This window comes from Rhinichthys klamathensis, unplaced genomic scaffold, assembly GCF_029890125.1.
Source record: "Rhinichthys klamathensis goyatoka isolate OS25496 unplaced genomic scaffold, OSU_Roscu_1.1 h1tg000372l_1, whole genome shotgun sequence".
NCBI lineage: Eukaryota > Metazoa > Chordata > Actinopteri > Cypriniformes > Leuciscidae > Rhinichthys > Rhinichthys klamathensis.
In genome coordinates this window covers 1,986,348-2,012,808 of record NW_026606879.1, presented here as the reverse complement: position 1 = coordinate 2,012,808, position 26,461 = coordinate 1,986,348, and the positions used below count along the sequence as shown (strand labels likewise).

The window sequence follows — 26,461 nt, the reverse complement described above, 5'->3', positions numbered from 1 at the left end:
GTGCTGAAGCACCCAGGGATGACCGCGGCTACACAAACAGGAAGATAGTGCAAGCCTGCCTGATGTGAGCACTCACATTCTCCTTGAAGGCACAACATTCTGAGCTGTGAAAACAGCTGTTCCCTTTCGAACGGTCACTTCGTATTGCGTAGCTATACGCAGTGGGAAAACTCCTTTTTCCTGATTTACTGAAACCTTTAAGTAAAATGCATTTGCAGCTGCACAGCTAGCCCACAGAGCGCCTGGTTTGCTCATAGGCTGTGCTGCAGCAACTGCACATCCAATGGCGCGGGCGCCTCTCTACGTCAAGGGGCGTGGCCTCAGCCTATATTAATCCCTGAATTCGCCATTATAGCATATTTTACTCCTTCAGCGACAAACTATACGTCTCTGACTATTGCTGATCCTTTTCGCCATCGAACGAGCCTTTTCAGCTTGAGCAGCTTCAAGTTCAGCAGACTACGCTTCAGCTGTGTGTCTCCTGACGCCGTTTCACCTGGGGCTATCCGGCGATATCCTTGTATCCTTTTACAAATTCTAAAGCTAATGCCTCGTGTAAAAACCTGCGCCACGTGCGGAGGCAAGCTGCACGAGGCCGATCTACACACGAGCTGCATCTCATGGCTGGGACTCGACCACGCGCAGAATGCACTCTCTGCCGGCGGATGTGAGGCCTGCGAAAACATGCCCATCTACATGCTACGGACTCGGCTAGCTCTCTCCAGGGACGGCGACGCCACGTCACCCGCGCCCCCTCCCTCGGGCCTACTTCAGCCGAGAAAGAAGAAGCGCCGCAGCCAACGGCTTCCTGAGAGCATGGATGTTTGCGATCGCACGCCGGCCGAGTCCCCGCGTGCGTCACTCTCTTCTGCTCGATCATCTCCGGTCCTGTTCGAAGATTTAGGCGGCTCCCCCCCTGTTGTAACACTGACTCCCCCACACGCAAATGCCTGTTCAGTCAGTCAAACACTCAATGTATGCCCAAATCACATTATAAGGGTGTCAGGTCCCCCTATGTTAGGTGCCCCATCCCAATCTGTGTGTCAGTCCCTAGCCACTCGGGTTCTAGCCTGGCAAGCTATCCCGGGGTGTCGAGTTGGGTCATAAACACTATAAAGCGAGGCTACTCGCTCCAATTCGCTCGCAGACCCCCAAAGTTTCAGGCGGTTGTCGAGACCTCGGTGAGAAGCGACGTGGGTCACGTGTTTCGCACCGAAGTACAGAATCTATCAGCAAAAGGGGCGATAGAGTTAGTCCCCCCTGCGCTAAAACAAAAGGGTTTTTACAGCCGTTACTTTCTGGTTCCGAAAAAAGACGGCGGTCTCAGACCCATACTAGATTTAAGACATTTGAACAAGGCTCTCATGCGGAGGCCCTTCAAAATGTTGACTATAAAACATATCCTCACGCGAATTCGCCCGGGGGATTGGTTTATCACAATGGATCTGAAAGATGCTTACTTTCACATTCAGAGACACCCTCGTCACAGGCCATTCTTGAGATTCGCCTTCGAGGGCCAGGCTTATCAATACACAGTTCTGCCATTCGGTCTGTCTTTGGCACCCCGCACATTCACGAAGTGTGTAAATGCAGTGCTCTCTCCTCTGAGACAGAGAGGAGTGAGCGTGCTGAATTATCTCAACGACTGGCTTGTGCTGCCGCAGTCGAGAGTCGAGCTTCTAGCTCACAGGGATTTGATTCTCGGCCATTTAAAATGTCTGGGTTTCACAATCAATGTTTCAAAGAGCAAACTAATTAATTAATGAGCGATTGCAGCAAGAAGATAAATAACTGCAATAGCAGTATAACAGACAGGAACTGAGTGTGGTGTTATGAGATGTACTGTTTTTTTTTAATGATGCAGGTTTTTTTATGATTTGATATGTTTTTTAATGTTGTTTGTTACATGTGTTATGTGTTGATACGGCAGCAGTTCTCTAATCTAAAACAAATTTCTCCTAAGGGAGACAATAAATGCTACCTTGACATTGACCAAACTGTTCCCCAGCCAGAGTGCGATCTTTCTGGGCATAGTTCTAGACTCGGTGAGGATGAAAGCGCGGCTCACACCAGTGAGCAGCAGTTCGAGCGCTTGAAGCTTCATTCAGAGCGCGCGAGCACGCGCCCGTGAAGAGATTTCAGAAACTACTGGGTCTTATGGCAGCAGCATCGCCAGTACTCCGCATGTGATTACTGTGCATGCGCCAGCTGCAGCACTGGCTGAAACGCCATGGCAGTCAGGCAGCCTGCGCATCAAGGTGAATCACGATTGATTCCCTGGCGGGCACAGGACTGGTACCAAGAGGGTGTGACAATGGGGACCATTTCCAGAAGGAAAGTGTTTTTTACAGACGCGCCCAACCTGGGTTGGGGAGCGCTACACGAGGACGCGCCTGCATCCGGCCTCTGGTCGAGCACGGAGCAGAGCTTGCACATCAACTGTCTGGAAATGAAAGCAGTTGGTTTGGCCCTGAAAATATTCCTGTCAAACCTCAGGGGTCACCACGTATTAGTCCGCATGGACAACATGTCAGTAGTGGCCGACATAAATCACCAGGGGGGAGGTCAGGTCAAGAGACCTGCATGCTATGGCGAGCGATCTCCTTTTATGGGCACAGACCAATCTGAGCTCATTGAGAGCTGCGCATATCCCGGGCGCCCAGAATTTGGGTGCGGATATACTCTAACGAGGCAACACTCCCCTCAGCGAGTGGTCTCTGAACTCACAGACGGTCAGTCTGATATGGGAGGTGTTTGGCAGAGCCGAAATAGACCTGTTCGCCTCGGAAGCCAATACACACTGCGGAATGTTCTTCTCGAAGCACAGGGACGCGTTGGCCCACACCTGGCCCAACCGTCCCCTGTACGCTTTTCCCCCCGTCTCGATGACATCCACAAGTCATCAAACGGATCAGAGAGAGCGAGTGCCCAGTCCTCCTGGTGGCTTCTCTCTAGGAATCCAGACCGTGGTTTCCAGAGCTGGTCCAGTTATCAAACACAGCTCCATGGCCTATCCCTGTGAGGAAAGACCTCCTGACACAAGCGAAGGGAACGTTGTGGCATCCGCGGCCCGATCTTTGGGCCCTCCACGTGTGGCCCCTAAACGGGTATCCGGGCACCTTCCTGTGAAGGTGATGAACACTATATCTGAAGCTAGGGCCCCGTCGACTCGGCGCCTCTATGCTTCGAAATGGGCGGGGTTTTTTTCCAGCTGGTGCTCGAAAAACCATGTAGACCCAGATTCATGTGAGATATCAGTGGTTCTTACATTCCTACAGGAGCTGTTGGACGAGGGCCGTGCCCCGTCCACGCTCAAAGTGTATGTGGCAGCCATTGCAGCACGTCATGTCCTGGTGCCTGGCCAATCGCTGGGGAGAAACGACCTGGTCATGAGATTTCTGAAGGGTGCTAGGAGGATTAACCTCTCCAGACCTCCCTCTGTGCCACCATGGGACCTTTCCACGGTCCTGGGGGCTTTGAAGGGTCCACCCTTTGAACCGCTCCAGTCGGTTGATCTCAAACGTCTCTCGCTGAAGACCGCTCTTCTGTTAGCATTGGCATCTATCTAGCGAGTGGGTGATTTGCAGGCTCTCTCTGTGAGTCCAGCATGTCTGGAGTTTGCTCAGGATAACTCTAGGATCATCCTCAAGCCCAGGCATGGGTATGTGCCCAAAGTGCTCTCAACACCGTTCAGAGCACAGGTGGTGACGTTATTGACTCTTCTCCCTTCTACTGAGGATGGGGAGGTTAATCTTCTCTGCCCTGTTAGGGCGCTGAGAATTTATCTGGAGCGTTCTGCGTCGTTTAGACAATCAGAACAGCTTTTTGTTTGCTTTGGTGGTCGATCCAAAGGGGGTCCAGTCACTAAACAAAGACTGTCTAAGTGGATAGTGGATGCTATTGTTATGGCTTATACGTCAGTGGGTCAGGTTTTCCCTATAGGTATCAGGGCCCATTCGACCAGAGGCATGGCCTCGTCGTGGGCTTGGTCATTTGGCTGTCCCATTCAGGACATTCGTGATGCGGCAGGTTGGTCCTCGCCTTCCACATTTATGAAATTCTATAACATGGAGGTGCCTTCCCTACAGAGCCATAGAGAGACAGAGTTGCGACACTCTTTGATGTTCGCCGCCGATGTTCTTCTATGGGACAGACAGCAGCGATTGCATTATTGAACGTTAAATATAAAATAAAACACACACCCAAGTACTTTTTCAGCTGTTACTGCATTATTGCAGTTTGTTAATGTCAGTTTTGCATTTGGAGAGGCAGGGTGACAGGGTGACAACGGAATACTGTATATTACTTAGATAAGTTTTAGGCCTTTTTTTTGGAGGGAAAAGCTTAGTGTTCATGTTCGCATGGGTAGTAGCACTGGCTTTAGCGGCTCTAACTTAACTTTTCCATATCATTCATCTGATGATGGACGTCTCGTGATATTTATTTTAACACAACTGGGCTGTATTAGGCTATTGATTCCCGTGATCTTGCTTATAAATTCCGATTCAGCCATTAGCCGACCTTCGTGATCACGCAAAGAGGTCTGCAGTGGCGGTCCGTTCAGAATTCCAACCAACATAAAATATAAATAATTACGCTGTGCATGTACAAATGAATGATTTAGGAGGGAAATGGACTGCTCCAATAACATAGAAAGTAACGACTATATTTGCAGCAATGTTCGGTAAATATTAACTTCATAAAATGAAACCGGAAAGATAGTTAATGAGTGAATTAACTATGTTCCTAAATACGATCCATAACATGTATGTTTTTAACATACGATCCATAACTGTTAACGGGATTCATTTCAGTAGGGCTAATGTACCCCTTCATCCTACCCTAATCTTATGGCGCTTTTCCACTGCTGGTACGGCTCGGTACGTCTCAGTAAGGCTCGGCGCGGCACGGTTCGGCTCGCTTCGTTTTTCCACTGCTTGGTACGACTCGGCTCAGCACGGCACGGCGCGGCTCGCTTTAGCTCGGTTTGCTTTTCCACTGCAGTTAGTACCGCTTCAAAGTGGGTGGGATTATAGTCGGACCGTTATAGTTTATCCGCTCCTCGGCAACCAACGAGACGAACGTCTTCACTTCGTCCACTGACCACGATTCAGCCATTTCTTTTTTATGGAAGTTTTCTTTCTTTCTTTTTTCTTCAAGCTAGTCAAGCAAGTAGTTTTAAAACAGGTGCTACAGTGGTGGCTGTTGTCTACTGGCTATTTAAATCTAGTGGGTTTAGTGTCTCGTGTCGCAAATACAATGACGCTGATAGTGACGATTCTGTCTGTCTGACCAATCAGTGATCTGTAGTGTTTTCACGTCACATTTTAGTATCGGTACAGTATGCTTGGAACCTCAACAGACCAGGTACCATTTAAAGCGAGCCGAAGCGAGCCGTACCGTACCGTACCATGCAGTGGAAATGCGCCATAAGTGAGCCGTACCGAACCGAGCCGTACTGTACCATGCAGTGGAAAAGCGCCAAAGCGTGCCGTACCGAACCGAACCGTACCGTTCCATGCAGTGGAAAAGCGCCAATAGACTAAACCATTCATCAGAAAACACACACAAATACATACGTACTGTGTACAGTACACATGTGTATATATATATATATATATATATATATATACACTCACCGGCCACTTTATTAGGTACCCCATGCTAGTAACGGGTTGGACCCCCTTTTGCCTTCAGAACTGCCTCAATTCTTCGTGGCATAGATTCAACAAGGTGCTGGAAGCATTCCTCAGGGAGTTTGGTCCATATTGACATGATGGCATCACACAGTTGCCGCAGATTTGTCGGCTGCACATCCATGATGCGAATCTCCCGTTCCACCACATCCCAAAGATGCTCTATTGGGTTGAGATCTGGTGACTGTGGAGGCCATTTTAGTACAGTGAACTCATTGTCATGTTCAAGAAACCAATTTGAAATGATTAGAGCTTTGTGACATGGTGGAAGTAGCCATCAGAGGATGGGTACATGGTGGCCATAAAGGGATGGACATGGTCAGAAACAATGCTCAGGTAGGCCGTGGCATTTAAACGATGCCCAATTGGCACTAAGGGGCCTAAAGTGTGCCAGGAAAACATCCCCCACACCATTACACCACCACCACCAGCCTGCACAGTGGTAACAAGACATGATGGTTCCATGTTCTCATTCTGTTTACGCCAAATTCTGACTCTAACATCTGAATGTCTCAACAGAAATCGAGACTCATCAGACCAGGCAACATTTTTCCAGTCTTCAACTGTTCAATTTTGGTGAGCTCTTGCAAATTGTAGCCTCTTTTTCCTATTTGTAGTGGAGATGAGTGGTACCCGGTGGAGTCTTCTGCTGTTGTAGCCCATCCGCCTCAAGGTTGTGCGTGTTGTGGCTTCACAAATGCTTTGCTGCATACCTCGGTTGTAACGAGTGGTTATTTCAGTCACTGTTGCCCTTCTATCAGCTCGAACCAGTCTGGCCATTCTCCTCTGACCTCTGGCATCAACAAGGCATTTCCGCCCACAGAACTGCCGCTCACTGGATGTTTTTTCTTTTTCGGACCATTCTCTGTAAACCCTAGAGATGGTTGTGCGTGAAAATCCCAGTAGATTAGCAGTTTCTGAAATACTCAGACCAGCCCTTCTGGCACCAACAATCATGCCACGTTCAAAGTCACTCAAATCAACTTTCTTCCCCATACTGATGCTTGGTTTGAACTGCAGGAGATTGTCTTGACCATGTCTACATGCCTAAATGCACTGAGTTGCCGCCATGTGATTGGCTGCTTAGAAATTAAGTGTTAACGAGCAGTTGGACAGGTGTACCTAATAAAGTGGCCGGTGAGTGTATATATATATGTGCATGCATGTATGTGTATATATATATATATATATATATATATATGAATGCATGTGTATTTATGTATATGTATTACACACACACATTTTGACATATGTATATACACACATAACCCTAACCCATTTAAATAAATGAATTGTGTGTGTGTGTGTGTGTATAATATTATATATATATATATATATATATATATAATATTATATATATATATAAAATATTATTATTAATAATATTATATACATCAGGTTACCGTAAGTTAGCTAACGTTAGTGAAGTGTTGGTCACGTAAGCTATAGCTGCAATGAACCTATTATCTTCCAATAAACATTAACTAAAACTGGCTACATAAAATATAACTAGATTCACGACAGGTCGGCTAATGTGTGTAAAAGTAAAAAAAATACAGTAATTTCATTAATTTACCAGCGAGCGTACTTCGGAAGCACTGAAAATGAATGGGGTTCAATGCTGGAACTATCAGTGTTTGGAACTATTGGCTGCTCCACGACACAAATGCCTTGTTGATGCTAGAGGTCAGAGGAGAATGGGCCGACTGATTCAAGCTGATAGAAGAGCAACTTTGACTGAAATAACCACTCGTTACAACCGAGGTATGTAGCAAAGCATTTGTGAAGCCACAACACGCACAACCTTGAGGCGGATGGGCTACAACAGCAGAAGACCCCACCGGGTACCACTCATCTCCACTACAAATAGGAAAAAGAGGCTACAATTTGCAAGAGCTCACCAAAATTGGACAGTTGAAGACTGGAAAAATGTTGCCTGGTCTGATGAGTCTCGATTTCTGTTGAGACATTCAGATGGTAGAGTCAGAATTTGGCGTTGTCACGGTGTGGGTCTTGTCTGTCACGTGATTCCCTGTTTGTCATGTGATCCTGCCATGTGTCTTGTCATTTTGTTATTTGTTTGCTTATTGTCCACAGGTGTTCCTGGTCTTGTTGATTAGTCTCCCCAGGTGTCTCGGATTAACCACGCCCCCTTGTTATCTTGTTTAGCTTGTGTATTTATACCTCTGTGTTTCAGTTGTGGTTTGTCGGTCGTTGTTGTTGCTTGTAGTGTTCTCCATGTTCCTGTCCTGAGTTCCGTGTTCCTTTGTTTCACCTGTTTACTTCATTAATTTAGCTGCATTGGGATTCTCTCTCTGCTTCGTCCTTGCCGCATCATTACAGGCGTAAACAGAATGAGAACATGGATCCATCATGCCTTGTTACCACTGTGCAGGCTGGTGGTGGTGGTGTAATGGTGTGGGGGATGTTTTCTTGGCACACTTTAGGCCCCTTAGTGCCAATTGGGCATCGTTTACATGCCATGGCCTACCTGAGTATTGTTTCTGACCATGTCCATCCCTTTATGGCCACCATGTACCCATCCTCTGATGGCTACTTCCAGCAGGATAATGCACCATGTAGCAAAGCTCGAAACATTTCAAATTGGTTTCTTGAACATGACAATGAGTTCACTGTACTAAAATGGCCCCCACAGTCACCAGATCTCAACCCAATAGAGCATCTTTGGGATGTGGTGGAACGGGAGCTTCGTGCCCTGGATGTGCATCCCACAAATCTCCATCAACAGCAAGATGCTATCCTATCAATATGGATAAAAAAATACACAACTGGTGTGCACATCCCAAACACCCAGATTGGGCGCAGGTGCAGGACAACTGAGTAATACAAATGAAAAAAAGAAGTGTGAAGTCCGCACACTGAAAAAGCTGCTCCAAAGAATTTATTAGCAAGGCAACGTTTCGACCATCAGGTCTTCATCATTGTGCCTGATGAAGACCTGATGGTCGAAACGTTGCCTTGCTAATAAATTCTTTGGAGCAGCTTTTTCAGTGTGCGGACTTCACACTTCTTTTTTTCATCCTATCAATATGGGCCAACATTTCTAAAGAATGCTTTCAGCACCTTGTTGAATCAATGCCACGTAGAATTAAGGCAGTTCTGAAGGCGAAAGGGGGTCAAACACAGTATTAGTATGGTGTTCCTAATAATCCTTTAGGTGAGTGTATATAAGACCCGCTTTGGCTGGTTATATTTTCATGTACATTTAAACCTGCTTTGGCCGGTTGTATTGCCATGTACTATTTACCCCGACGGTGTCTGGGTTTATTAGTGTGGTATGGTGGTGGTTACTGACTCAGGTATATTATGCATGTATACGTGTAGTATTACGGCTTGTTCTGTTTGCTCAGGGCTCTGAGTTGCAGTGGCAACCAGTTATTCAGTGCGGCGTTTTGCATAGTGTTGCCATTGCGTATAGCTATGCAATACGAAGTGACCGTTCGAAAGGGAACTACTTGTTTACTCACGTAACCTCAGTTCCCTGAGTTAGGGAACGAAGTATTGCGTAGCCGGCCGCACTGCATTAAACTGGCTAGTTGTCGCTTCAGTCGTATAAACCTGCTATAATGGCGAATTCAGGGACTAATATAGGCTGAGGCCACGCCCCTTGACGGGCTCTGACGTGTAATGACGTAGAGTGGTCTCATTGGTCGCCCGCGCCATTGGATGTGCAGTTGCTGCAGCACAGCCTATGAGCGAGCCAAGCGATCTGTGGGCTAGCTGTGCAGCTGCAAATGCGTTTTACATAAAGGTTTCAGTAAATCAGGAAAAAGGAGTTTTCCCACTGCATATAGCTACGCAATACTTCGTTCCCTAACTCGGGGAACTGAGGTTACGTAAGTAACCAAGTAGTTTTGCCGGCCCTCGTGAGATCGCGGCCAGCGCTGTTTGCGCTGTAACACCAACACCAGCTTTGAAGAGGCGTTTCCCTGAACTACAAATAGGAAAAAGAGGCTACAATTTGCAAGAGACAGAACAGCAGACTCGTTTTCTTCTTTGAAGTTGAACACTGTCAGAAGATTGTAGAGCAGGAACAGTAGCGAAGCGAAAGACAATATGCGACGCACCTGCTGCTCGTTATATGCTCGCGTTGCAAGCAGAGCAGCTGATGCAATTATCGCATGCCAATATGCATTGGCTCGTTTTAATACTCTCGAAGTAGATTGGTTTCTCAAGGCGATCCCAATTACGTTGTCACGTCAACGTTACGTCGAACGTGAGCGACTGAAAGGGAACTATGAATACTAGATGCAGTTTTATACTAACTAAATTTTAAATGTAATACTCAATTTTAACTCTCAAATTTTAACATTTTTTGTGTCCTATCATCAGGCGAGGTACAGGACTCTTTGGACATTGGTCTGACTGAGGTTCCTCCCATAAGGAAGCCCACCAAAGACAGTCCAAGGAAGGAGAGTGCTGTCCTTCAACACCGCCAGCAGCTGAAGACCAAGATGAAGTACCACAAAGTAGAGGACCCTAAAGCGCCGCATGCCAAACAGGTAGAGGATCAAAAACAAATACAACAAAACCAATAAAAAATGTTTTATCTTCTCCTAGAGGTTGTCTCAATGGTACTGTATCTTTGATCTTGTGGAATTGCAGAGAGAAGTTTATAAAATATATTTTCTCAGAGTGGGATACTCATTTAATGCATTCTAATGTTGTGAGCTGTAGGTAAAGTCTAAATCTGCCATAGCTGTTCCAAACCCGGACTAAACACGTTCCAATTGACTTATGCTTAATATTTGCCTGTGGAGCTTGTTTATCTTGGCTGAGGGCCTTGACCACAATACAGTGACTGAATCTGAGCAATCTGCAGACTTCAAATGCACAGTAACAAGTGCAAATAACTTTTTTCAGGCTCAGTACACACACACAGATGCTTTGCAGGTTGTATTTTCAGGTCTTGTTACCTTGAATAAACTTAAAACATCCACAAATGACACAAAAGCATTAGTAAGTTGAAGTGATTTTAATGATGTGTATGCATTACAGATTTTATTTAGAGAATATCTAAAATGTACTTTCTTCCACGTCATTAAATCATTGGCTGGAAAATGTAGTTCTGGGGTCAATTTGATATTAATGTTAAATATGACTGTAGAAACATAGCAACCTGACTAAGGTTCTATCCATTGAATTTTCCCTGAGATATTTTCCACCTCAGCTGTGATGATATAGTGTGCATTATCTTGGCCTAATACATAACTTATAGTCATTGATAACACAAGTGTTGAAAATCACACTTTATGAGTACTGGTATCATTCGAACATATCTTCTAAATATTTTAAACAATTCAAGACACAATGGTGTTATTGTACTTCGATTGAAGACAAAAATTCAAACACATGTATTTACATATTTTAGAGTCCGTGTCAGCAGGAGCTGGACCAGGTGCTGGAAAGAATCTCAAAAATACCCTTCAGAGATAACAGGGGTCCCCTGGAGGACCTCTATTCCCTGCACATACCCAACTGTGACAAAAGGGGGCAGTACAACCTGAAACAGGTATTTATTTTCCAGCAGCATCAAGTTCAGAGCAACACACATTTTTGTAGATCTGGGTATTTGACATGAAATAATAAATGTGAATTGCTGTAATCCAACTAAACCTATTTTAATAAGCATTGTGGTAATACTTTGATAATTATTGTGCATGCAGGCAGCTTTTAAAGCCCGTTATTAATTGAGTGATTAAATGGAATATTTGTACCCCTTTAAAATGTATTTCACATGCAGGATTTGCATTTGCCATAACCTTGTGTAGCCAGAGATAAAAAAATTGAAGATTAAAAAAAATCCAAATTTAAAGAAATGTTACTTTTACATTCATATAAATTCGGGAGAAGCTTGTTTATCTAATCTTGTCAACCAAGCACAACTTACATCACTCCACTGGCAGTTTATCTGGCATCCCTCTTCCTCCCCATCTCCACTAACTTCATAATCTTCAGGCTTCATTCAGCCCCACCTTAACAGATGGTGTGCCAATCCCCCCCCCCCCCCCCCCCCCCCCCCCCCCTTATCAAGCTCTAAAATTATATGATTGTTGAAGTTAATTAACTGTCCTCATTCACTTCCATTGTAAGTGCTTATTAAAAGAAAAGACATTAAAATGTGTTTGTATTAATCAACATTTTGCCACAAATGCTGTCAATTGAGCTTAAAGTCTCTGGTTAATTTTTGTTCTAAAAACGTATTTGGACTCTTTCATGTGTTTCAGTGTAAGATGTCAGTGAATGGGCATCGTGGTGAGTGCTGGTGTGTGAATCCACACACAGGAAGACCCATTCCCACCTCTCCACTGATAAGGGGGGATCCCAACTGCAGCCAGTACCTTGATGGCCTAGAGATGGATCCCTCTGTGGACCCTCAAAACTAAAAATATCCTGAACCTTCCCATCTTGACCTTCAAGCCTACAAACCCACAATCATGCCCCCCAAAGAGTCAGTGTTTCACACTCTCTAAACAAGCTACAAATATACCTTGTGTTTTTATGAATTTTTTGCGCTTGTAGATTTGAGATGGTTTGAAACACGTTACAGTTAAACATAATATTGTTACAGTTGAAGTACTGATATAACTGAACTGATAGTACTTAAATTAAATCCAAGTGATGACATACAGTTGTCGTCAGAATTATTGGCACCCTTGGTAAATATGATCAAAGATGGCTGTAAAAATAAATCTGCATTATCCATCCATTTGTTCTTTCATTCAAAAAATGTGCAAAAATCTAACCTTTCATTGAAGTAAAAGAATTGAAAGTGTGTGTGTGGTCACATTATGAAATAAATGTTTTTCTCCAAAACACATTGGCCACAATTATTGGCACCCCCAGAATGTTTTATGAGTAAAATATCTCTGAAGTATATTCCCATTCATTTTTTTTTTTTCATTTTTTAGCACACCAGGGTGACTAAATACAAGAAATTGTCCAGCCATGATTTTTTGTTCCACACGAGTATAAATATAAGGAAACACAAAGGCCAAATTCCCTTAATCATCCATCACAACAGGTAAAACCAAAGAATATAGTTCTGATGTGCATCAAAAGATTGTTGAGCTTCGCAAAATAGAAAGTGTCTGCAAGAAAATGGCCAAAGCATTATAAAAAATTCCCATTTCCACCATCAGGGCAATAATTGAGAAGTTCCAATCAACTAAAGATGTTACAAATCTACCTGCAAAGAGGAAGTGTGTCTATATTGTCCTAATTCACAGTGAGGAGGGTAGTTGGAGTGGCCAAAGACTCTCCAAGGATCACAGATGGAGAATTGCAGAGATCCATTGAGTCTTGGGTTCAGAAAGCCTAAAAACTATTTATCAAACAGCACCTACATCACCACAAGTTGTTTGGGATGGTTTCAAGAAAAATCCTTCTCACTCATCCCAAAACAATCTCCAGCATATTAATTTGCCAGACACAACTGGTACTTCAATGGCACCTGGTTCTATGGTCAGATGAATCAAAACAATAAAATGTTTTGGCTGCAAACCGGGATAAAAAGTATACCCCATGCCCATATTTAATATACTGCTGTTTTTTATATATATATTGTGGGCCTTTTTTTGTTGTTGCTGGAGGTCCTGGACATCTTGTTCAGGCACATGTTATCCTATAAAATACCAACAGATAAAAAAAAAAATCAAAACCTGACTGCCTTTGCAAGAAATCAACACACAATTGTGTCACGGAGCACAAAATGAAGCTTCTGCCATGGCCGTCCCAGTTCCCTGACCTGAACACTATAAAAAATTAGTGAGGTGAACTAATGAGAAGCAGCACCAACCTGGATCTGGGAATCTGAAGGATCTGGAGAGATTCTGTCTCTGATCTCTTGTCAGGTGTTCTCCAAACTCATCAGGCATTATAGGAGAAAACTCAGAGCTGTTATCTTGGCGAAAGGAGGTTGAAAAAAAAAGTATTGAAGAAAAGGGTGCCAATAATTGTGGCCAACGTGTTTTGGAGAAAAACATATATTTCATAGGGGTTTTTCCCTCATTTTCAATTATTTTACTTCAATGAAAGGTTCGATTTTTTTTTTTTTTTTAAGGATTAACAATGCATGTATATGTTTACAGGCTTCTTTTTTCATATTTACCAAGGGGGCCAAAAATTCTGACCATAACTGTATGACCAGAGGACTGATGTTAGCAGGCTGATAATACTACTTTTCTGTAGGAAATTAACTAGAATTGTAAACATACCTTTTTAGAGTTTAACTTACCTTAAACCCTTTTACATACTTAGTATGTATCTTGTGCTAATCATAATGTGTACGGTTGTAGTTCTCTCATTATGTTGCTGGTGCTATTCGTCCCTATTTCTTTAATAGGTTGCCCCCCTCTCATATAATGAAAAAGGTAAGGGTTTTTTACTGGATAGGACAGTGTTCGTCTTGACAAACACACTGAAGCGCTACATTATAAAGTTAAAAAGAGCTAGTTCCTTACTTTAAATTATTTACAGAAATAAAAGATATGGGGCTGCTTATGAAGTCTAGAACTTTTGGCTTAAAAAAACCTGATGTATGCTAATAAAAGTTGTCAGTTGATTTTTTTTGTGAATGCATCTGGAGTGTTCAAGCCATTTAGTACTAGGGCTGCGTCCGAAATCGGATACTCTCTTGAGTAGGTACTTATTTTGAATAAGTAATTACTTCTCAACCGCTAAAAAACTATGTTCTATATAGTATGAGTCTGTGTAGTATGAATATAATCTGGACGTACAACATTCACCATGTTGTCATTATCATGTGACCTACCAGCATCAGTTGTGTCACTTCACTGTCATTTACAAATCCTCTCCCCAGGCCTCATGATATATTAGTGTCCATCGTTTGCACATTTCAGAATCTCGCCGGAAATAGTAGGTCATCCGGGAACTTTTTGCCTACTCTTCTATGAGTACTGGGAATTCGGCTACTATTTAGAAGGGAAGTATCCGATTTCAGATGCAGTCCAAGACTACGCAGTTTATACTAATGCAGTTGATGTTCTGTTACAATTGCATGTAACTACCTACTGACATCTGGTGGTCACACTAAGGAAGAGAAAACATAATTATAACTGCATAAAAACTCATTGAAGATGTGTTAAATAGATTTAATACAGAGAGATGTTCACTAAAATTTTAAATTAACATTATGGTTTATTTGTGCAGATTTTCATAATTCAACCTTTCTGTTAGGTGTTATTGTCACTTGCTGTTTTGGACCCTATGTTTTACATGTACACAAATAAAGAATATTTCAAGGTATTTATACCTTGTATTTTATTTGTAGTAACTGAATGAATAATCATCTCTCCAGTGATTTTTTTTTTCCCAAGTGACCAAAGTTATAAAATATATAAAATATGAAAACATGCTGCACATTTTTATAAAAGGAAAAATTAGTGATGCACCAATTAAATATTTGAAATTACTCCCCGGGGTGTGCTCATCTCAAACTATATTTGATAAGTAGAGTACACAAACAAAATAAAAACAGAGATTCTATTCTTATATCTGAATATCTTTATATGTATATATTTATTACATAAATGTATTGTCTTTACAAAGTAGACAAAATAAGAGTACATAAATTACATGAATAAATATTGCACACAGATATTTAGATGTCATACAAATTTAACCACCCATATGACTTGATTTGGGGTTAACTTAAATGAGCTATTAAAGGGTATTCAATTATTAGAAACTTCAACTGAAAAAGTTATGCAAAAAATTACCAGTTTTTATTTTGTATAGCCATCAATATTCACTCCATTATTAGATAGGCACCTTACAAAACTTGTCACACTGGTCTGCTTTGTATTTTTGTCTCATACTAGTGAGCCTAATTTCCCCACATGGAGTTGTATCGTTCAGAAGTATTTCCATATTATTCAATAGTAAAAAGAGGGATATTGTCCTTTAAAAATGCACTCACTGTTGATGTTGATGACAGATGACTTTCTAAAATTCTTCAATCAGGGAACAATTCTAAACTGCTGTCAGCCTCTGATCTGACACTAAGTCACACCATGCAAAAAATCTCATAAGCACCAAGAACATATTTATACTATTAGGAGGAAAACTGGTTGCACCAAATTCAATTATGTGGGCCAAAACCTAATAGTCCTTTGGTATTGTACTACTATGGCATTTTCATAATGCAAATAATCTCAATTTGCCTGCTTTTTAAGAACATTGAATTTGCTTTTTTGAATCTACACTCCTGCAAACTAAAGGTCAGCATTTTGAGTGTTTGTGTTTTGCCTTTGTGGCCCCTTTGATGCCTTTGATGTAAATCAGTATTCAAATATTTGACTAGAAAAAAAGGCACTGATATTTCCATAAGAACCCAAGGACCCTGATCTGTTAATGTTTGAAAAACTAGAAAAATGGCTGGTTGGTTTGTCACCATTGTGCATTCAAATGGTGAGTCTTTCTTATTCTATGGTGATTCATATAAACTACATGTTTGTACATGTATCTAAGATCAGTAAGAAGTTGTGCTTAGCTTTCTTTAATTTTTTGCTTTTTTTACAGTGCACTAAAACAGTGGTTATTAGAATATGAATTTTCCTATGTGGTTCAGGTTGGCAAAACAATGTGGCAAGACTAATAATAAAATTTCCTGAAATCTTTGGAAAGGGGTAAACAAACCAACAAAAAAAACAGAGTCTGTGAAGACAAGTACTCTTCAGTGAGTAAGTGCTGTGCCACGGACAAAAGCAGAGTCATATGAAACAGTAGGCTAATATTAAAGGGATAGTTCACCCAAATTTTTTTATTATTTCATCATTCACTCACCTTGTCATTTCAAACTTGTATGCATTGCTTTCTTCTGTGAAACACAAAATAATAATATGTTTTTTGTCCATACAGTACAATGAAACAAAAATGGGTCAAGTGTTGTTTTTGACCCCATGACTTTCATTGTAATGGCAAAAACTCTTTGATCATTTTTCAACATATATTATTTTGTGTTCCACAGAAGAAAGTACTGTGTGTCATATAGATTTGAATGACACGAGGGTGAGAAAATTATGACAGAAATACAATTTTTATGTGAACTATCCCTTAAAGCTCTTTAAGCTCATAAGACTTTCGTTGTCTATGACATAAGATACAGTAGAAACTAGTTCACTCCCAAATGATACTTGATAGATCCCACCAACCAATGAAGATCAAAGAGGACAATTTCAGGATTCAATAACTGATGCTTGTATTGTGCTTTAAAATAGGCTTATATAGGCTTATATGGATTTTCCACAAATAAAGGTCAGACTCTTTAAGATTAAGATTAGAAATGATTGGCAAATCACATAATATGGTAGATGAGAGAGAGTGAGTGAGTGAGTGATGTTGTTGTTACGTGACCGAATTTAAGTTGTCTCATTCATTGTTGCTGCCGTTGCTTTCAAGATCTTTACACTGGATGTTGCTTCCATTAAAATCAGTGCCAGGCATTTGAACTCCATGCTTGTCTACGCACCAGCAGATGCCTCTCTTGCGCCCCCTGGAGGGTTTACACTGTAACCGAAAATGAACAAAGCAAAGTAAGCAAAGTAATTTGACCATACCCTCAGCCAAGTGCCAAGTGTTTATAGGAAAGAAAACTTTCCGACAACTAAGCATGCCAGTAGTTGACATCTACAAACCTGCTGAAGTGCAAAACTAACCTGTTTGCGCTTGAAGAAACCTTTCTTATCACAGTTGGGTAGGTACAGTGAAAGAGCCATGACTCTGGGGCTGTCCTTCATCCTCTGGATAATTCCATCCAGCTTTCTTCGGCATGGACCCTGCAGTTAGCACACACATCATTAACAGAACAGTCTGGAAAAGGTGTCAGGCATTTATAGAAAGTTGTAAAATAACACAAAACACCATGAAAACTTTTTTTTTTTTCACTGACATCAGATGAAAGTTGAATAAAAAAAACTTTACAATGTCAGAGTGATGTTTGTCACTTCCCAAGAGCGGGTAGTCCATATTTGTCCTGAGTTTAGCCTGCTGTCTCTTCCGATCCTTTCGCATGGCCTGAGCCTTCTTGCTGTTAATGTGGTCTCGTTGGAATAATGGAACCTTAGCCTGGGGAAGCAGATCCTCTGTTACCTCTGTAACCAGGGTCTCTTCGTGTGACTCTTGATCTAGGAAGAGGACAATAGTCAAATGCAATGGCATACTGAGATTGGCATTGTTTACGTAACAAATAAACAAGGGTTGCTCGCACTGTCAAGACGCCTGTATGTCAGTCACAAAACCAAAAAGACCATCGATCTAAGGCCACATTGGATTGGTGTGCTTAATGTTGATTACAGTCAATTTTCTCATTATCTATTTACAACAAAGACTTCCTGCACTGGTCTTCCCTTACTAAAAATAAGTTAATTCAAGTGTGCTATTGGTATATCTCTTTTAAATTAAAAATAAGAAAGTATACTTTCAGTCTACTTTTTATGTACTTCTCAGAAATATACTTTATGTGCTTCCTAAAACTGCACTTAGGTATACTTGACTTATACTGAAAGAAAAGTCTAAGTATATTTGGCCTATACTTGAACTAAATCTTTTGATTGAGATATACTTAAAATTATAATTCAGTATTCTTGGCTTGTCCTTGAGTTTAATCTTTTGATTGAGTAGCCTATTAAATACTTTTTTCATAGTGCTTTACATAACGTCTAATAACTTAAATTATGAGAATATTGATTTACAAAGAAAACAGATATAGTCAATTCCGAGTATCTGAATTTTTATGTAGGCTATTCCACTGGTAGTGTACATAGAAATTTACTTCAAATTTACTTTACCCTTTCCCCACCATTGACTGAATTTTCCGGCTATCCATGTTTTCACTGTTATACGGTAGGGGACACCATTACATATTTTCCGAAATAGTAGAATCTCCGGATTCCAAAACACAGGTGAAAAAGCGGAAACAAGTGATAGAAGATGTAAAAATGTAAAATAGCACGATCATCAAACATTAAACAGCGTATAAGTTCAAAACTGCTGAAGGGTTAAAAACTGTGAAGCTTTGGAGGTGTTGATGGACTTGATCTAGGCTACTCCATCTGTGTTTTGATCATCATTCTGAATTCGATGTGCCTGGAAGTAGTCTTTGGCAAAAATGTGATTTTCTCAGCTTTTTGCTTAAAATGCTGCTAAAAAAAAAAAAAAAAAAAACTTACCCACATTCAAGTGTTGATAAAACAGGATGCATGATGCTAGACATTTTTTTTTAAATGGTACTAGAAAAAAGTACAGTTAAAGGTAGGCCTATATTTCAAGTATAAAAAATAGGAACATATTAATATACTTAAAGTGCTAAAATAATATAGTGGTGAGCAGTACGAGGCGAGGGCCGTGGGAGAACGGCGCGAGGCCGGTGGCGTGATTAATGATGAGTGACACCTGCGCGACCCGGTCTCGTATCTTTGTTTGTTATATTTGACAGCAGGGGCTGCTGTCTTTACTTTCATTTTGTATTGTTTTTTTTTAATTATTATTATTAAAGTTTGTTGAATGTTCGCCGGTTCCCGCCTCCTTCTTCCCATAACATCTAACTACGTTACAAATGTATAGTAAACTATAAGCATTATGTTATGTTCACTTAACTCACCTATAAGTTCACTTGTATAGTTGCAGCATACACACAAAATACTTATAAACTAGTTGTGTACTCAAAGTTTACTACTCTTACACTTGGTTGTTACACTGGTATAGGCCTACTTTTATACACTAAAAGTGGGGCAATTTATTCCTTAGTATTGAAACAGTACACTTCTAGTCCATTGATATGTGTATACTTATAAAGTATACTTAACATATACTTGAACTTTACTTAATAAAAATCACGAAGAATAACATTATTTTTGTAAGAGTTATCTAAATTGAGAATGTTGTGGCTTACTTTATTTGTGCAATTGGTCCATTGATTTTAACAGAGGCTTAGCAAGACTAATATTTAGCATCTGAAAGCAAGCCAGAACTCTTCAGAAGAGACAACAGATCAGCAGATATATTTTAGCTGTTGGCTTTCTCCAGGTGTCTCATAACAGTAGCTCATTGTTAAACTTTTTAGCGGAAATCACTCAAGTCTGCCAGAAAAAAAAATAGCTGTCATGCATATTTCACTGGCCATGCCTTCCAAACAATACAACCATAAACATAAATGTACCCTAGAAAAGTTATTCAAATTCCGAAAAGTGAAAGCCAGGTATTTCTGAATACACAGTCTATGAAAACCTATCATGGCTATTTTGGAAGTTACAAATCAAGCATGACAATAAAGTCCTCAACAGTTTGAACTCAACCACCAGCTCTTTCTTTTAACTGAAAGCATAGATGCCAGATGCCAACTTCAATTTGCCCATTCTAGACCTACTTCCTCTCCCTTACACGTCACTGCATTGCCCAGCTGTGAGTAATCAGATTCAAGGGCTTGACCCCTTCCTCGCCCTTCTGCGTCTTCTGTAGAGAAGCTAAGCAGCCAGGGTCACAGCAGATGAGCAAATCTCCCAAGCCATTTGTGATGACATCACTGACAAATCAGAGAAAAAGCCTCAGCAAAGCTTTGAAATCATTGAATAAATCAACATGGTGCTTCCACTTTCTTAATCTGTTGTTTTATCATCTGCCAAGCATTAGTTAACCGGATGTCTTATTTGAGGGATATTATGTTTTATTTTAGTGATGTTACGAGTGCACTTCCATGCCTCATAATCTGGGGTTATTGTTCTGGGAATGCATGCTAATCTGAGATCTGTGCAGCCCTGAGAGAGAATGTGTGCTCGTTCTTTCTATCTGCTTTCTCTTCTAAGTTTCTTCTGTTACATGTTGCCATGCATTTTATTACTAAAATCTCATTTGTACAGTACAAAGGTTGCACCAAATGAGTGCATTTACACAAACTGTTTAATATACAGAGCCAAAAGTTATGGCCACAAATTAAGGAATCAATCCTGCATTTTATTAATATGTGAGCATGTTTTGTTAATTGTTGCCTCATTTTACCTCACACTGTGACAACATCTCGTTAATTTTTACGTTTTAGCAAATTGTGGCCATGTTTTTTTTCATGCCCTTAAAACTTGCATTGTCCTTTTACTGTGTCTGATGAGAGTGTTTTTATGGGCAGAGACAATTTGCGAGATAAATGAGTTTTATTTAGAATTGGGAAACAATTCCATGTGCATGGTTTGAGTTTTCACAATGCAAAATAGAACTCAATCAAATTGTCCCTGCCAATATAACAGTGGCCATAGATGCGTCTTCTCACACAAACAAATTCTTAATTTGTTTCAACAATATATCTTTTTTAATGCCTGACACAATATAATTTCTAAATACAAATTATTAAATGAATAAAAATATGAAATTATTAATATCATTATTACTTTTGATACTAGGTCAGAGCTTAGTAGCCTTATACTGTTTTGCACCATTGCACCTTTACACAGAATTCAGAGGTGCAGAGCCTCCTTAAAACAGCCTTAACTCAGGTGTGTAAATTTTAGGGGTTGTTTTGTATTCTGAATGCTGCCTAATTCTTCCAAGTCGTTCTCTGTCAGAACTCAAGCCTTCCATTCCAGGCTAAAGTTTTAACGACTTGTAAGATGATGATTCAGAATGAAATAGCTGCAGCAGCTGTTTTCAGTAAATGTGATGAGATCGCATTATCACAGTTTTAAGGGTGCTGCAGCTGACTTAATCGCAGATTTTTGCTAAGAAAGGCAGGGGAGGCTAAAGCTTGTGAAAGGCAGTGAGATAAAGAGGATGACAGAGAGATAGATCTGCGGGTGTGTGGGTGGGGGTTGCTAGGAAAGAATTTGATTTGAATACTAATTCTGTATTCAATAAATGCAAAAACTCATCAAGATAATAGGCTATAATAAATCGTAGCCTACAAGACTGTCTGCTATAGCCTAGAAGTCCTGACCTAGATAATTCAGCATAGATAGATAGATAGATAGATAGATAGATAGATAGATAGATAGATAGATAGATAGATAGATAGATAGATAGATAGATACTTTCTTTTGTATCAGGTCGTTTATTGCATATTAGATAGATAGATAGATAGATAGATAGATAGATAGATAGATAGATAGATAGATAGATAGATAGATAGATAGATAGATAGATAGATAGATAGATAGATAGATAGATAGATACTTTCTTTTGTATCAGGTCGTTTATTGCATATAAAACAGATATTTTGTAGCCTATGTCAATAAAACTTACCCTTCGGCATATGAAGTGGTTTGTGTAGACCTAGTTTCTCGTCCATGCAAACTCCTTTGCCGTAAAGCAGAGCGTGTAACGGCTTTTCCTCTCCGCTCCGAGGCAGGCAGCGCAGTCCCTGTCCACATGTCCCCGTGTAGACTCCACACGCCTGCCCCTCGGTCAGTGCGCAGGTCAAGCAGCATCCGCAGCCGGGCTCCTTCACCACCTGACACCCCATCCGCACCGGTGGACACATGGACAGCGCCTTCTGATCGCAAGGCTCACAGGGCACGTACGAGGCAAAAAAGCCGGGTAGACACCATACAAATGTAATCAGAGTATACAAACTTAGCTGCATGGTCAGAGAACCTATTCCAGTAGCCTTGAATTAGTCGAATTATTTTGAGATATCCGAGAACGAAAGTAGCGTACGGTTAAAGGGAAGTGTATCGGTGTTTTAAAAATAGCAATTATCAATCCTCTCACCTCTTGATATTAGAATCCAATGGTTCATAGGCTATAAGACATGATATCTAATTAAGTCCTGAGATGAAATGGAATGGATTTCGGGGGAAGATAAACCTCAAAAATACGTGTAGGCTATTCACCCTTTTTTTAAAAAAAAAAAACGAAATCAATTTGTCCCGGTTCTATTAGAAGTCCTGCAGCTTAATCAAGCGAACAGTGTTCACCCTGGAGAGCTGCTGTCAGTATGAAGCTCTGCTCACGTTAACCGTGGTGGAGGGAGGCGCACTGCACTTCATTTAAAGGTATTTGTGCTTCTTGGGCGGATCCCAGAGTGATGCTGTGCTATTTAGCTCAGGTTCAGATTAAGCGAAACATAGCAACAAAACAATGTGAGAGATAATTGAAGACTACACACCAGTAAAGATGACATAAAAATATGACAAAAAATTAGGAATTGCTCTAAATGTAATTATTTTGTCTTTAAAATAGTTTAAAGTTAGGCTACCATGAAATCAAAATGGACCATTCTTTTCTTAATAATTGATTTATGTGTGCAGATCTTTTTTTGATCATGAGCCCTTGTAATCTTTAATCAAAGTAGAGTGGTGCAGGGACGCATTTTACCACTTCAGTTCCATCGTCCTTAAAGGTGCTCTAAGCGGTGTCAGGCGGTACCTTTAAAGTAACACCAGGTAACTTTTCAACCTTCATAATATATTTCCAAGTCTCTTGTGATGGTACATCGACTTACAATAGGTTGAATGACACGTCTGCCATAGCCTGAAGGGGTCTGTAGCGTTTTTAATCGTACTTTTAAACTTCGGGTTTCCGGTAGTAGCCGGCGAACAAAGAGAACTACAAAATTCGACTGCTTTACGGCATATACGTCACTTCCACCACCACCCCCACTTCCTTAAAATCGGACGTGCGAGCCAAATGTTATAGTCATGGCCGAAGCAGCACAGAAAAACAAGAAAGCAAAGGTTTTATCGGAGCAAAGCAAAAAGATAAAAAGAGAAAGTTATTGCGTACAAGGCAGAACGAGGATCAACATTGGAGGAGGGGTGCCCGACCGATGCGGACTTGGCAAAAAAAAAAAAAAAAATCAAATGAAAGCCTGTGTCTAAACGGCGTGCACAAGTTTGGTAGGGGCTACATTCTTGCAAGTAAATATATAAGATGTACAAAATCATATTTTAGGATACCTAACATGTCTGTGATATTTGTTTATTTGTCTTGCCTCAAGCTATAATGCAAATTGATTTGTAAAATTTGCAGATTCATTTATGGTAGCTTGATATTATAATGTTGACGATATATGGTTATTATCTACCACTCAAACATTGCATTGAAGTATCATATAGATCCAGTAAAACGGTAACCAATAGACTAGGCTACTATAATGACGCTGGCTTGTAAACGTGATCATCGCGATCATTTGTCGTTAGAAAAAAATAAAACCCATGAAATTATATTCATATGACATGCTGAAATATTTGCCACTGTACCTGGGATGAAGACATTTCAGACAAGATGCAAGCAGAACACCTGCATGTGACCTCCTCCTACAGTGTTCAGGGCTATCGTGGTTGTCAACAATTGCACGTGCATGTAGAGTTTACGACAGTAGTAGAGGTCTAGAGGACAATACTGTTTCCCAACTGTAGGGGGACCCTAACCTGGCCCTAGCCAGATGAATTTCGCTCCGCCTAGCTTCACTCACATCCATCTGGAACCGATCCATTGAAATGGCGTTTCAGAAGGCTGGGCCTTATCAAAAATCCTTGCATATGATTGGATAAGCCACTTGTCTGTCATCTTTATCGACGTGCTATTTCAACCACTCACACCGAAGCCAACCCGTGACGCTGAAGAATCCGGTCGGGAGAAGGCACTGATCTATATAACATCGTTTCCACCAACAAAAGCCTTAAGAGCCGTTCTCTGATGTTCTTTTAATGAAACAATATTAGGTAGATTGGACAACACGGATGAAATCAATGTTAACAGCATCAATGTTAACGCTTGTTTCCTCGATGCGAGCCGCCATTGTTGTCTGAATCAAAACAGTCTCACGGTCGCTTCTCCACTACGTCACATCTATGAAACTCCCGCCCTGCGTCCTGATTGGCTAAACCATAAAGTTGGTTGGAGAAATCACTCTCAATGGAAGAGGTTCCAGATGGATGTGAGTGAAGCTAGGCGGAGCGAAGGGCCAGGTTAGGGGGACCCCACCCCGAGAGCAAAAGTAACCTGGTGTTACTTTAAGTCAGTGGGTTTTTTGAATGGGTTTTTGCTTGAAATAAGGCCTGGTGAACACAAGCTTAAGATATTTTCACGTTTTATTCTACGACATAAAATACACCAGTAATATACTAATATCTTATTGTGATTTATTTAAAGCTTTTACTTGTCTTGTAAAACATGGTTTCTAACAAATGGGACAGAGGTTGTCGAGGACAAAACCATTCTTAGCCGAATGGGTAAACTCATCTGCTTTCACAGCCTCGTTGTGTTTATAACCGTGCTCTTGCAAACTATTATAACTCGAACTTTCAGGGAAAATGTTTTTAAAAAGAATGAATGATTTGTCGGAAGTTTAGAGATGGAGACAATGAAGTCATGAGAGTAGCCTATGGAGTGTAGTTCATTTATAGCTTACATTTAGCTTTTGACTTCTGAGATTGAATTCATAAAAGTTGTGTTCATTTGTAAATATCATGATGAAAAAAAAAAAACGTTTAGGCTAAGAATCATAAGCTTTTGTTAGTCACAGACTTTATTTTCAGCAATAATCCAAAAAGCCAACGGAAAAGTCTTTTTTTTCTAGGGTGATGCTAACTTCTGGATTGGCCTACAAAAATAAGTCTAAGAAACAGCACTCTATAACTTTCTTTCCCAATTTCAGCAACATATGTCTTTTCTCTGATGATGTTTCTCATTGCGAGGGCTTGACAACCTGTCACTCACAAGAGATTGCAGCAATAGCAAATGACAATAATCCAAAAATCCAATCAAGTCCTGATGGACAAATTCAACTCCCGCCCTACATTTTCTCTTATTCGCGAAGCCATTTCATTTGGATTTACTTCACATTTAGAGAAGAAAAGACTACTGCAACTTCCATTTCATATCGACTTTAAGGTCTTGATGTCGCTCACGAACCTGACATTTTCAGGTCTGTGTACGTTTTGAGGTTTTGTTTTTCAATTTAAAAAGAATTAATGAGAAACAAAGGAGTTATATTTGAATTAGAAAAATATACTTCAAATCGTTTTATGTTCACAAAAATTATTTGTAGGCTACAGTATGAATATTTGATTAGGTTGACACCCTTTCCTTCTAAATGTAGTCTCTGTTCTTTCTGTAACAGATTAACATTGATAAAGAAACAGACTGTATTAAAATTAAAACCAACAATGATAGACTGTAACAGAGGGCTATACAAATGAAGGAATAGCCTATGATTAACTAATCTAGACACAGGTGAACATTATGGAAGTAAAATAATGACATTGTTGAATTGCACTAGGCTACTTGAAAAGATATGCATTGAATTAACCCTGGAATTGAATTAACTTATTGAGGGAATCCCCAGTTCTGCAGCACATCACCGCAATATAAAGTTAAGAAAAATGGAAGCTTTAGCGTTAAGTTCTGCCAGGAAGACTCAATTGCTACGTCACTTATTACCTTCTCATCTATCCAATCGTGTCTAATACTTGCGGTATAAAAGACCAGTACTTACACATGTCTGAGTTCGCAGATGCTGACGCTTTCATTCACCTCCATCCTCCCCACCACCACCAGGATGGTCCCTTCCCCTCCATCCTCCCCACCACCACCAGGATGGTCCCTTCCTATACCTCACACGGGGTCGGCTGCGCCCCTGCCTTCGTCTTCAGGCAGGAAATGCAGAGTCCGGACCCTCGGATTGCGAGCTATGGACGGGGCCTACGCCAAAGAACTTTATTGCTTGCTGGGCTATCAATAAATGTACTTATTGTTACAGTATTTATTCTCCCGAGTCTTTCTGGTAGAACTAAACA

General features: G+C 40.8%; 2 protein-coding genes across 2 annotated transcripts in view; one reads left to right on the top strand and one right to left on the bottom strand.

Moving 5' to 3' along the window:
• igfbp2a (insulin-like growth factor binding protein 2a) overlaps positions 1-12,423 on the top strand; it is a 48,487-nt gene extending 36,064 nt beyond the window's left edge. Inside the window, exons 2-4 of the mRNA XM_056233551.1 lie at positions 10,050-10,219; positions 11,089-11,229; positions 11,945-12,423. Coding sequence (XP_056089526.1) covers positions 10,050-10,219; positions 11,089-11,229; positions 11,945-12,103 — 470 coding nt within the window. The 3' untranslated portion in view covers positions 12,104-12,423. The remainder of the gene's footprint in view (positions 1-10,049; positions 10,220-11,088; positions 11,230-11,944) is intronic.
• Positions 12,424-16,684: 4,261 nt separating this feature from the next.
• Positions 16,685-22,542, bottom strand: igfbp5a (insulin-like growth factor binding protein 5a). Its single transcript, XM_056233552.1, has 4 exons — positions 21,963-22,542; positions 17,661-17,863; positions 17,396-17,515; positions 16,685-17,246 (listed from the first exon to the last, which is right to left on the bottom strand). The coding sequence occupies exons 1-4, from the start codon at positions 22,300-22,302 to the stop codon at positions 17,109-17,111; spliced, it is 801 nt and encodes a 266-aa protein (XP_056089527.1). The 5' UTR covers positions 22,303-22,542; the 3' UTR covers positions 16,685-17,108.
• Between the last annotated feature and the right edge of the window lie 3,919 nt (positions 22,543-26,461).

Bases quoted from the DNA above. Each gene is read 5' to 3' on its own strand.
- igfbp5a (XM_056233552.1), bottom strand. From the start codon at position 22,302: ATGCAGCTAAGTTTGTATACTCTGATTACATTTGTATGGTGTCTACCC. The intron at 17,516-17,660 runs GTAAAGTTTTTT...TGCTAACTGCAG, and splicing joins ACAAACATCACTCTGACATT to GGTCCATGCCGAAGAAAGCT. The intron at 17,247-17,395 runs GTTAGTTTTGCA...TTTCGGTTACAG, and splicing joins GTTTCTTCAAGCGCAAACAG to TGTAAACCCTCCAGGGGGCG.